General features: G+C 37.8%; 1 protein-coding gene across 2 annotated transcripts in view; it reads left to right on the plus strand.

Annotated features, from left to right (window-relative positions):
• Nucleotides 1-13632, plus strand: part of ABCA12 (ATP binding cassette subfamily A member 12) — a 183853-nt gene that overhangs the window by 12491 nt on the left and 157730 nt on the right. For both annotated transcript variants that reach the window (XM_051848235.2, XM_051848234.2), the window contains exon 2: nucleotides 2993-3086. In XM_051848235.2, the coding sequence (XP_051704195.1) occupies nucleotides 2993-3086 (94 nt within the window). The remainder of the gene's footprint in view (nucleotides 1-2992; nucleotides 3087-13632) is intronic.

Consider the following 13632-nt stretch of genomic DNA (forward strand, 5'->3'; position numbering starts at 1 on the left):
ATTCAATGGCTGTCTTTTGCAATCTGGTCAAGCCTATGTCCCATCTAGGAATATCTTTTTAAATTTATAAAATAAAATAAAAGCAAATAAGACTATAAATAAAACTACTTATATTAAAATTCAGTTATCAAAGTATTGAAAAGTAAATTTTATAAAATCATTAAATAAAAGCTCTAGTAGTGAAGCCATAATTACTGCAATTTTAACGTGGTAACTGTAAATAGCACTTTGAGGTATCTGCAATAATTTTAATTGATTTTAAATTATCTACCTTTTTTTAAAGATTTATTTATTTATTTGAAAGTCAGAGTTATACAGAGAGAGAGAGAGAGAGAGAGAGAGAGGTCTTCCATCCACTGGCTCACTCCCCAAATGGCCGCAACGGTTGGAGTTGCGCCAATCTGAAGTAAGTAGCCAGGAGCTTTTTCCAGGTCTCCCATGTGAGTGCAGGGGCCCAAGGACTTGGGCCATCTTCTACTGCTTTCCCAGGCCATAGCAGAGAGCTGGATCGGGAGTGGAGCAGCTGGGACTTGAACTGGTGCCCATATGGGATGCCAGCACTCCAGGTGGTGGCATTACCCACTACGCCACAGCACCAGCCCCCAATTTTCTACCATTTTTATTGGGACAAAGTCACAGATATTTCTAATAACATTATGGTTTAATGTCTATGTTCATTACTAATGGAGCTGATAAATTTCAATTATAATTACAGAAAATAAAAATATATTTTTTCTACTATCTAGATTTACAAATGTGTGGAATTCAATACATTAGATTATCTCAATGAAATCTTCCAATAACTGTATTCCAGTACTTTATAAATAATCCTGGTAGTTACGTAGGGTGGCATGGGCATATGAAGGTCCTTCAGAGATGGAAAAACAGAATTTAAAGATGAGTTGACTTTGCAGTAAAAATGTTGAAATTCATGCAGTTTTTCCATAATGTTCATTTTCCATGAAGGTTGGAAGACCCTTTATATGCATGCATCTCAAAATTTTCACATCAAATGAAGTTATCTTTTTAAAGATTTATTTTATTTATTTTAAAAGGCAGAGTTATGGAGAGAGAGAGAAGGAGACACAGAGATCTTCCATTCACTGGTTCACTCCCCAGATGGCTGCAACAGCTGGGGCTGAGTCAGGCTGAAGCCAGGAGCCAGGAGCTTCTTCTGGGTCTCAAATCACTTGGCCCATCTTCTGTTTTCCCAGGCCATTATCAGCTGGGTCAGAAGAAGAGTAGCTGGGACTGGAACAGGTGCCCATAACTAATCCCAGCACTGCAGGTGGCAGCTTAACTTGCTACACAACAGTGCCAACCTCATGAACTTATCTTTTAGTGCTATTTTCCCACAAACTTTGTGAAGTGCTCAAATACATCTGAGATCCGCTGTCCTCAAATAGTCCGTAGACCAACACTGTCAGCGTCACCGTTACCTACCTGGGAGCTTGCTAGAAATGCAGAGTCTCAGGTTCCACCTGAAATCTACTGAATCAGACCTGCATGCTTACAAGATCCCCAAACGATGTTATATATACATTCATCTTTGAGAAGCACTGCTTTAGGTTAAGCTGTGAAACCTGTGTGTGTGCCCTTCTGCTATGATACAATCAAGCACCTGAAGATTCGTTAGCTCTGTCATGAACTACTTCTATTTTTAAAAAAATTGCCCTTATGCCCGAAGTCTAATAAGTTGGTGACAAGCCCACCAGCAAGAACAGCACTCTTAGACACAAACAGAGATTTCAGTAGAAAATTTAAGTTAGGAGTTACTTAAGAATCAGTGATTGAATTGTGTTGCTTTGGAGAGTTGAAGAGCCCCCAGGAGATAGTTTGAGATTTGGCAGAGTCAATTGACTCTGAAAAGTAGGAGAGGAAAGAAACCAAGTCTGCATAACCAGACAGGGACAAAGCTCCAAATTTAACTTTCTTCAAGATAGGCAAGTGTTTGCTCTAGGGCTTGGTTTGAGTACTCTGTTTGCATGCTGCAGTTAATGTTACTGAGTGTATGAATTTTTCACTGCTCTGGAGCCAGTTGTGTAAGTAAATAAAATGTTTAGCTGTTAGTGTTTTCAAACTGAATTGTGTCTACATGAGGAGAAAAATGGGTTATTGAAATGCCTTGGAGCAAAATTTCTCTAATAGAAATTTCAATGCAGTACACGTTTTTTGAGCACCTCTTTTGCACTAGGAAGTGGAAATTCAGGTATGATTAAGATGCTGGAAACCATATAAGAACTGCCAGCTTATTTTGGGGCTCAGGCAATGTTACTGTTGACTACAGCATTAAGTTCTGTGATAGAAGGAGCAGGAAATTGTAGTGGTATAGGGGTAGCATAGAACTTCAAAAACCTACTTATTCATTCACTCATTAATTCAATTATTTGATTGGCCCATCCATTCATTAATTTACTCAATAATATTGATCAAGTCATCTCCCAGTGTCACACTGGAGGTTTTTTTTTTTTTTTTTTTTTCATGCACACAAGTCTTTGTGGCTGAGCATAGAATGTTTATATTGGAAGTTTTCTCTGGAATATGTTGAAGATTACCCATCTGACTGTATAACTGGACAAAAGTGGTAAAGTAAGCCTAGGTTGAAATTATGTTGAATTTTATATGACTTTTTAGGAAAACTGAATCTTATCCAACGTGCAACTGGGAAGCTCTTACACATTTTAAGTAGGAACTTGTCAGTCAGATTTGAATTTTAAGACAATCCTCTTAGAGCAGTCATCAAAGGTGACTGGAAAGCAGGTTTCAAAAGATCATTTCAAGGTTTTAAGCCTGAAAAAAATTATTCTTGTGTTTACATACAGGTCTTTTAGATTTATAAAAATTTCATATTCTTCTGTTGCTAATATTTACAGACAATCGACTATCTGACTTTTGTTGGAATTCTATAGTGACATACTTCTTATACTCAGGGTTTGTAGTGGTGTTTTCTGGTTCAGCAAAATACTTAACATTTCTTCTTCTTATTTTACAGCTTTGGACACTTGTTTTAATCTTATGGCCAGTCATTATTTTCATAATTTTGGCTATTACCAGAACAAAATTTCCTCCAACAGCAAAAGCAACCTGTAAGTAAATGAGATTTGTTTGTTCCCCTTATTTTGGATTCTAGTTAAAATTTATTTTGGTGCAACTCTATTTTGTCATTCTAAAACTTATTTTTTTTTGAATGGTGTTTCTACTGGGAAGTATTTGTGGTTTTCTGCCCTAGTTTTACAAATTGGCCAAAAAGTTGTCTATAATATTTATGGAGACAAATATAAAGTAGGAACCAGAATGTATTTTAATACTCTTAAACTCTTAACTCATTTATTATGCATATCATAAAACACATCATGGCATACACAACACAAATAAGAAGCAGTATCAATCTAGATCTTTGTTTACTATTTTTTTTTTTTTTTGACAGGCAGAGTTAGACAGTGAGAGAGAGAGAGAGAGAGAAAGGTCTTCCTTCCATTGGTTCACCCCTCAAGTGGCCGCTACTGCCGGTGCGCTGCGCTGATCCGAAGCCAGGAGCCAGGTGCTTCTCCTGGTCTCCCATGGGGTGCAGGGCCCAAGAACTTGGGCATCCTGCACTGCCTTTCCTGGCCACAGCAGAGAGCTGGCCTGGAAGAGGAGCAACCAGGACAGAATCCGACGCCCAGACTGGGACTAGAACCCGGAGTGCCGGCGCCGCAGGTGGAGGATTAGCCTAGTGAGCCGCAGCGCCGGCCCTTCCTTTACTTTTGCAATGGAAACTGTAGACTAGTATTTAATCAACTGTAAATGAAATCTAGAGAACTATAAAGATCTCTCCATGGCTGATATTTGAGTGCTATAAATGTGTCAACACATTTAAGATAAAAGAAGATTGTTTTCTAATTAGTGCTGTTTCAATTACATTTCATCATTGCCAAGTTCTGAAGTGGGCAGAATGCCCAACTTGATTCATTATTTTATTTTGGATCCAGAAAGAACATGCAGAAAGTCCTCAGAATTGAGGGAAAAGAGCTTTTTAAGCCTAGTGATTTGACCAATGCTGGGTTTGCTTTTGTTTTTTTCATTGGAGGCAATTTGTTTTTTTTTTTTTAAGATTTTGTTTATTTATTTGAGAGGTAGAGTTATAGACAGTGAGAGATAGAGAGAGGCAGAAATAAAGCTCTTCCATCCATTGATTCACTCCCCAAATGGTTGCAACGGCCAGAGCTGCACTGATCTGGAGCCAGGAGCTTCTTCCAGGTCTCCCATGTGGGTGAGAGGCCCAAACACTTGGGCCACTTTGACTGCTTTCCCAGGCCATAGCAGAGAGCTGGATTGAAAGAGGGGCAGCTGGGTCTAGAACCAGTGCCTATATAGGATGCTGGCACTGCAGGTAGAGAATTAACCTATTGTGCCGCATTACCGATCCTGCAATCTTTTCTGTAGCGGAGTTATAGTCAAGTTAGATGTTTCATGTCTCACAAAACAGCAAACTCTACAAAAAATTCTTATAAATCTGATTTCTATAAATCAGATTGTATATCAGTTGAAGTATGAAAATTCCCAACATAAAAGAATACACTGCTGAGTTATTTTTAAACAGAGTAATGAACTAGTGACTTTTTAAAATTTATATTTACCCCCAAAAGAAGCATTTTATTTAAGGAATACAGACTTCATGCATTTCATAAATACAACTTTAGGAATATAGTGATTCTTCCCACAGTGCCCACCCTCTCACACTTCTTCCTCCCCCCTCTCCTACTCTCATTCTTATTTTTCACCGAGATCTGTTTCCAGTTTAACTTTACACACATAGGATTAACAAGTAAAGAGTTAAACAATTTGCATGAGGAAAAAAACCAAAAAAAACAAAACAAAAAAACTTGAACTAATGACTTAAAAATAGATATTTTTTACACACCTGGTCCAAAACATAAGATTAGAGCCATGGCACAATAACTTGAATCATATGTAATAGGATAATTCCAAAGCAAATGTCAACTCAGTGTAAAGCACCTAAACTTTTTTTAAACTTTTTTTCATTAACAATAATTATACATATTTATGTATACAATGTGTACTGATAATGCATTTAAACCTTGGATGCTAGAAAAAATAATTCCTTACTTTTGATTAACATCCTATTTCTAAAGGATTTTTGTAGAGTTCATGATGCTGAGTTATTGATGAAATTTTATTAAGTTGCTTAGAAAGACAGCATGGTTCGTACATTGAATATTAGTTCTTTGTAACAGATCAATCTCATTATGTACTGTTGGAATTTGTGTCTTCTTGTATATCTTGGAAATACAGGAATTAAGAAATAATGCTTGGATTTCAAAAGTAGTAATTCAGCACATAAGTAGGAAAAATACTCTGAAATGTTCTGGTTTAAGATACTTCTGAGAGATTTGCTAATGATAGTGATAGAAGAAATTTAGGTGCACCTTTCAACAACTTATTTTCATAAACTTCTTGCTTTTAAGGATTTTTCAGTTACATAAAGTACTTGTGAAATTTCAAGAGAGAAATATAAGTCTGTGAGTGAGAAATGTTCAGACTTTTTTTTCTCTTAACTAACTGATGGTACCTGATAACATTTAAGAAATTTATGGTGAAAATCATGGAGAGCTTTTATAATTCCAATACATTGGGAAGAGAATAAAATAGTGGAGAAACAATGTGACATGTGCTCCCAGATCAAATGCAGAGGGCTCTAATGATACACAGCATCTGAAGAGATGCATGACCATTCTTCATTCTGCACCTATTATTATACTCTAGTGATAATTAGCTGAGAAACAATTGTGTTTGTGGATAGGAGAGGAAAAAAACTCATGGGATAGTTAAAAACAGTGGAGGTAGGTTTGCTAATCTCTTAGATCATGTGAGTCTCATTAAAAAGAAAAAAACAGCTTATTGGGGTAGCCATTTGGCGTAGCAGTTAAACAGCTGCTTGGGTACCCCCATATTGGAGTGTTTGGGTTCAAGTGCTGGCTCCATGCCCCATTCCAGCTCCTTGCTAGCACATACTTGGGAGCCAGCAGTTGATGGCTCTAGTAGTTAAGTTTCTGCATCTACACGGAAGATGTAACTTGAGTTTCAAGCATCTAGCTTTGATTTAACCCAGCCTCAGCTGTTGTAGGCATTTGGGAGTGCACAGCCAATGGGAGATCTCTGTATCTCTCTCTCTCTCTCTCTCTCTCTCTCTCCTGTCTGTCTGTCTGTCTCTTTCAAATAAAATAAAATAAATAAATATTTTAAAATAATTTATTGGCTTATTATCAAAACTGGAAGGAATTCTCTCACTGTACAGATAAGAAATCTGGAACCCAGAGAGATTGTAGTTTGCCAAAATAGCAATCACATGGGATAGAAGAGTAAGGTTTTGAAAACTATTTTCCCTTATTCTTTGTCCATGAGCTTTGTATCATGTCTCATCTTCTCACATATGGATATTTCCTTGGTCTAGTTACTATTATTTAGATAAGTAAGAACTGAATAAAAATTATGCCCAGGGTTTCAATTTTTGTTACAATCAATTTTACACTCAGAGGTGCTGTTCTGCAGATAATTTAGAGCATCTAAAACTATTATAGAAGCAGTTACTTTTTTCATTCATAGTAGATATGGAATAATTTTGACAGTTTGAATTTAAGTAATTTTATTCTGTTTTTTTTTTATTGTCCTTGTTTTCCTTTGTTTCTCATATTTATTATACTGGAATATTAGAACTGGCTGATAATAAATACTAACAAAAATAAATATTTTTTGACCTCATATACTTAGAGTGGTGGTGACTGTATTATTCATTTTATAGTTGAGAAAACAAATGCACAAAAACACTAATTAACTTGACCAAGACTGTGTAGTTATTAAATGGTGATGTCAGGATTTTAACCCAAGCAGTATGACTCCAGAATCTGGTTTTAAGCTCATGTACTCATATTTTTTATATCTAGTACTCAATATTAATTTTTCATGTCACATCATTTAGATTTATTCAAAGAAGAACAATACATTAGAAATTAGGAATATAAGCATCTCTGCTTTCTATCATAAAATCAAGAAATATGAACAGGTACATTATAATGTATAAATCATAATTGCCTTCAATATTAGTATTTGATACAGAATGCTACCTCTGTCTGACTGATTTTGCATGTCATTGTAGTTTTAGTATCATAGAAATCAGGCCCAGAGTAAAAGCGTTAAAATATTTTCTGGGTGACAGGGCTACTTGGGCCAAACTGAATTGAAGATGAAACTAGATTATAGCCCTAGCTGAAACTTGGCCATGGTGAGAATGGGGGTTGTAATCCCATGGGTACATTCTGCTCTGAGCAGAGCTAGGCAGGTCTGCAGGACTTGATAAATCATTTATAAATAATGATTCAAAAGACTCCTTCCATAATCTTTTTGACTAATGGGCATCTGGGGACGTCTGGATTTGGGGTAAGGAAGTCACTACAGTCCCTGCCACTGTGGGTGTTGGTCCAGAGTAAAATATGTATTTTTGGCACCATGTGCGTTTGCCAATTCCCTTTTGTTTTGTGACAACTGGCTTAGGTAAGCAGCCTCTGCAATGATGAATCCCGGGAAGTGAAAGCTTCTTAACCATGCTGGCAGGCTTTGATGCTTCTCGTTGACACAGGCCGGGAATGGGCTGAGGTGCCAAGTTTGAAGTAGTTCCAACCTCTTGCAATCTGTACATGCAATGACTTGTCAGGAGGCAAGCTTAAGCCCCATGCTTCTGAACAAACAAGAAAACATAAAACTCCAAAAAATGTATTTATACCAAATCCAGATGTGAAATGCAGCAAGGTTATTTTTTGTCTCCTTCTAATACATGCATACCCATAAAAGTCCATAGAAACAGTTCCTAATTTTTTTCCAGAGTAGTAAAACCTTGCCATAATGAGATAAATAGACAAACAAAAATGCATTCATATCAAACAAGGAGTCACATTTCTGTGATGTTAATGAAAGATTTTTGGCTGGCGCTGCGGCTCACTTGGCTAATCCTCCACCTGCGGCGCCAGCACCCCCGGTTCTAGCCTCGGTCTGGGTGTCGGATTCTGTCCGGGTTGCTCCTCTTCCAGTACAGCTCTCTGCTGTGGCCTGGGAGTGCAGTGGAGGATAGCCCAAGTGCTTGGGCCCTGCACCCGCATGGGAGACCAGGAAGAAGCACCTGGCTCCTGGCTTCGGATCTGCACACTGGCCGCAGTGTGCCAGCCGTAGTGGCCATTTGGGGGGTGAACCAATGGAAAGGAAGACCTTTCTCTCTGAATCTCTCTCTCACTGTCTAACTCTGCCTGCCAAAAAAAAAAAAAAAAAAAGATTTTTTTCAAATGGGACAGTGTAATTTCACAAAAAAACACAGTGAAATTATACTGTACAAATATCATCATTCACTGACACTAACCCTCAAATCTCAAGGCTGTCACTTTTAAACATTCCTGCTCCTTCAGAGGGTATGAAATCCAGCCTATTCTACATTTGGAAATAGAGGATGGTGGATGGTCGGAACCAACTGCTCATTGAGTATAAGCAAATTTATATTATTATGGGGTCATACTGAATGCCATCCATCCAAATGTGACTCAACAGTTTTGGTAAATGTGTGATCTTTCAAAATATCTTGTTTGTCTTTTGACCTCCAAAGCACATCTTTTGTCTTCAGGGATGCATAAAAATTATAATAGGGGTGAAATTTTTAAGCACCTTACCATGTCTGACACTGTGGTGAGTATTTTTCATATATTATTGTAGTTAATATTCACAGCATCTTTTTGAGCTACATAATTATCCCTGTTTTAAAGCAGAAAACCTGAGACATAGAGATGTTAAGTAATTTACCAATGCTCATATAGTTACCATGTGCCAGAGCCTTGGTGGCTCTTTTGTTTTTTGTATTTTTTAGTGTGTTTGAAATGGGGAGAGAGAGAGAGAGTGACAGAGACCGAGCGAGAGATATCTTCAAACTGCTGGTTTACTCCCCAGAAACCCTCAACAGCTGGGGTTGGGCTAGGCTGAACTCAGGAGCCTAGAACTCAATCCAGATCTCCCCAGTAATGTTAGGGACCAAAGTACTTGAGCCATCACCTCCTGCCTACAAGGGTGTACATTAGCTGGAATCAGAAGCAGAACGGGGACTTGAACCCAGTACTGTGATATGGAATGCATGTATCACAAGTGGTGTCTAGCATCTGTGTCAACACTTACCCCTTGAGTCATCATTTTAACCAAGGTATAATAGCAGATAGGTGGTTTTATCCAGGCCAAGGGTGCCAGTAATTGCAATCCTGAGGAATAGTTCATTTGAATTTATAGCATCTCATTTTCTTCCTTATACCACCTATTATTAGTAACAAAGACTCAACATAGCTATAAAAATGAACGCTATTGGTTTTCCTACTTATCAGCAGCTTTTAAAAGGTATAGAAGAAATGTGAGGTGGGAGATTGAAATTATTGATCAATTGGTGGGATCCATAAATGCCGTTTTACCTGTGATATCTGAATTGTACAGAGGAAAGTATTGTGTAGTCTTACGTTGGAAGAACCTGTGAGGCATCCCACTGGAGAAGGCTGTGAAAGGCAGGAAGAGTGAGGTTTTTATTGCCTCACTCCAGCTGCTGACTTTTCCAGTAACGAGTTTCCATGGAAGTGAAGGCAAGTGCCTCAGGACAGGATTCCAAGGGTGTACCTGCTCTCCAGCACACTATGATTTAATCCTTATAATTGAGGGACACATAATAAATAACTCTGGCTCAGAATTTATATAGGTTTTTGTTCTGGGAGGCTCAGGACTCATTATTATGCATCTTTTCCTGGGGATTGCCGCATCTTATTTCTCCATTCTCATGAGTCCCAGCCACACAAGTCAGTTTCTCAGGTTGGAAACACCTGAGTCATCTTTGACTCCTCCCTTTCCCTGGCCTCTCATACCCACTGGCTTTTATGACAGAATTCGTGTTGTGAAATGCGTCCTGGAGTTCCTCCTGCCTTCATGTCCACCCCTTGGTTCAAGATCCAATTTTTCTCATGCCTGGATGATTCAGTATCTGTGAGTGACTGTGTTCTTTCTGTACCTACAGAGGAGGTGTCTAAATGTCCTCCACATATTGCATGCTTATTCCCACTTTGATACATGTTCTCATATTTCATCTCAGAGCCTATTAAAAGAAGCTCACAGAATCACTTTAACTCCAATAAGTTCTCCTTTATACCATTCATGTTGATGTATTGACATATATTGATCTATGCAAGCTTCCTGCTTCAGTCTTTACATATTCATCGGACAGATAGAGCAGTACCAGCAGAAATCACATCATAACATCATTCACATATCTGATGTAGCTTAGTATTTAACATAGGGAACATAACAGACAAAATTTGCAAGATTTATGTGACTTAATTAGACTACAAAATTCATTCAAAGGTGCATAGTAAAAATGGTGATCATGAGATTGGTAAGGGGCAAGTTGTCAGCTTTTTTTGATTTGATTTTTACTTCCTAGGTGCAAGAGTGCCTGACTATTCTACCAAAAGTATCTGTAATGCTTCTGTTGGGAAAACCTGCCACTCCTCTCCACCAGAAGGTCCACCTAAGAGTTACCCTCCCAAAGACTGAAGGGGTTAAAATTCATAGGAGAGGTTTTTGTGTGGGAGATTTTACAGTCTTCTTCTTACAGGAGAAGTTCTAGAAAATTTTGGGACCCATTTTGAATGTCACAGCCGAACCCTATCCTTTGGTTCTTCCATCAGCAAGTCAGCAGTTAGTGATGTTTTTAAATCATTACCAATCCTATAAGGGCAATGTGGAGGAAAATTCTGTGATATTCATAGAAACAGATGAGGATTAGACTGGGATCCTGTTTCCTCTGGCATTCTGCATGGAGCTGGCCAAAACAAGCAGGAGTAGGGGGGAAGTGAACCTGGTTCCATCACAGTCCTACACAGGTGTGGCTGTGGTTCCTCTTGGCAATTTCACACGCCTCCATCCCCTGCAGCTCCTGACCTGACTCTGATACAATACATTTGGGCACACCCTAATGCTAGGTAACATGAAGAAAAGATTTCTCAACTAATAGCTTCATAGGCTAAGGACACAGAATTGCATCAGAGAACCAGAAATATATTTGAAGGACAAAAAAAACCCTTAATTTAACAAGTAAAAAAAAAGAGTAAAGGATATGGATTGCACAATAACGGGTTTATTTTATTTTATTTTATTTTATTTAAATTTCTATCCATTCCTTATCTACCTTACATGCTTCCCAGGGTTGACTGTCTTACCAAAATTGGCTGGGAGCCATATGTCTTCTGATTTTACTCTTTTTCACTTTTCCCTCCCTCATAAAGAGCATTGGCCTCCTGTTACTCTCAGATATGACATTCTAACATCCAAGTCTATCTTATAGGGAAAGATGGGCAATTAATCATTCATAACATTCTCACAAGTATAACACCACTTGTTGAGGTTGCCGATATCATTTGATGTTTCCAGTATCCCTTGGGATCTAAGAGCCAGGATTAAGAAAATAATTTCAACTGATTGTTCTTCACTTACCAGGGAGTACTGAGGCAGACACAGTTTCACAGGTGAGGGACTGGTTACATGGTTGGCTAACCATATTTTCCCAAGTGACATTTTTATTAAACCTTTTTCTAAGCATTGCCCAGGAAATCTGGCCTAGCAAACCTTAGTTATTTTTTGCTACTCTCACTATTCAAGTTTTTTTTTTTTTCTTTCTCTTTGATTAGGTCACGTCAGATCCTTTGTCTTTGATAAATGAACCAATGTGTTTTTAGAGTAAAGTAGCCATCATGGAAGAAATGTCACAGCATGCAAAGTTCTTTGGATTTCTGGTCAGTTGAGTTCTGTGGGTTAGAATTAGAGTGATCTATACTATTTTTACATTTTCAAACATAAATCTTTCTGTCGCTATGTGCTTTTATATTTGTATATAACATTATTATTGTGAGAGGCAATGTGAGGTTGAAAGCACCAACTCTAGATCCAGACTGCCCAAGTCAAAATGTAAGCCTTGGACAAGTCTGTTGGATACTCTGAGCCTTGGTTTCATGAATATCAGGGCTAATAATGGCACCTACCTCATAGAGTTGTTGTGACAATTAAAGGAGATAACAGTTGTTAAATACTTAGAAAAGTTCTACATAGTAAGAACTGTATCAGTGTTATTTTTTATATTTTGTTATTTTACACATGTAAGATGTACAGATGCTCCTCAGCTTATGATGGGGTTATGTCCCAATAAAACCACTGTAAGTTGAAAACATTGTGAGTTGAAAATGTATTTAATACACCTGACCTACCAAACATCACAGCCTAGTCAGTACACTGTAGACAGTGGGTTATTTCCCTTGTGGTTATGTAGCTGACTGGGAGCTGCAGGTCAATACCGCTGTCCAGCAGCATAAGTCCCATATCAGATATTACCATCCCAGAAAAAGAGAAAAATTCAAAATTTGAAGAATAGTTTCTACTGAATGTGTGTCACTTTTGTATCATTGTGACGTGTAAATATCCTAAATCAAACCACCACTTTCAGAGTCTGTCTGTATAACACCGATGATTGAGTCTAATTAAGATAATGTAGTATCCTGTATTTGCTAGATGAGGAAACTGAGACCCAGGAAATTTAAGAGACTTGATTGAAGTTACACAACATTTAGTGTGGACATCATTGCAAACTGAGGGCATCTGTCAGGCACCTTAAGTGCTGATCAGGAAAGCCGTGATCTCTCATAGCAATCAAGTATATAGGAAAGAATAATAGGTATATTAGAAATGGTAGTGCAGTGTGAAAATCCTGCAGGGGAGGTGGGACCAAGAGCAGAAGGAGCAAAGAAAAGGGAGTCAACAACTCTGCCTTAGATAAGAGCTGTAGCAAATGAGGCAAATGCAGCGCAAAACCTAAAAGAACGACAAAAACTCAGCAATCAAGATCAATCATATTTCAACACAATATTATGAAAAACAAAAATTAATGCCAAAACTCCATAATGAATAAGATATCAAAGTCTAAAATCATGATCAATACTACCAATTTCTCTCTTGCTTCAGGGTCCAATGTGTCTCCCATAACACTGCTGTGGATATCAAGAAAGGCTTTATGTGGAATACCTATGTCTTTATATGAGTCTTGAATAATAAAAGTTTGTCTGCTAGACAACTGGTGTCATTGCATACCTTACAGAGTGACTGGCAAGAGTGAGGACACAGGACATCACAAAGTTAGACCTGCCAGGAATTTGGAGTCTCTTTTGTTTTCCAGAGTAGGATGTTTATTGAAAGTTTTGAAAGATAAATCTGCACATATTTTAGTCTGTGCCAGAAGTATTGGACTTTATTTTGAAGGAGATGCAAAACCATTGGAATTTTTGCTAAATTAATTTGATTTAAAAAGTTTATATATATATATGCATGCTCATTACTTAAAGAATAAATAATGTAATGCAACTGTACACATAGTAAAAGGAGGGAGTCTTACATAATCTTGCTATCTAAAGAGAATGGTTGTTAACATTAGGATACTTTCTTTGGGATGTTTTTCCATGCATTTACCAAAGACACACTCTGACACATCTGCATACACACAACTTAAGTAAGACCCTTGTAATC

This window comes from Oryctolagus cuniculus, chromosome 3 (assembly GCF_964237555.1).
Source record: "Oryctolagus cuniculus chromosome 3, mOryCun1.1, whole genome shotgun sequence".
NCBI classification, from domain to species: Eukaryota; Metazoa; Chordata; class Mammalia; order Lagomorpha; family Leporidae; genus Oryctolagus; species Oryctolagus cuniculus.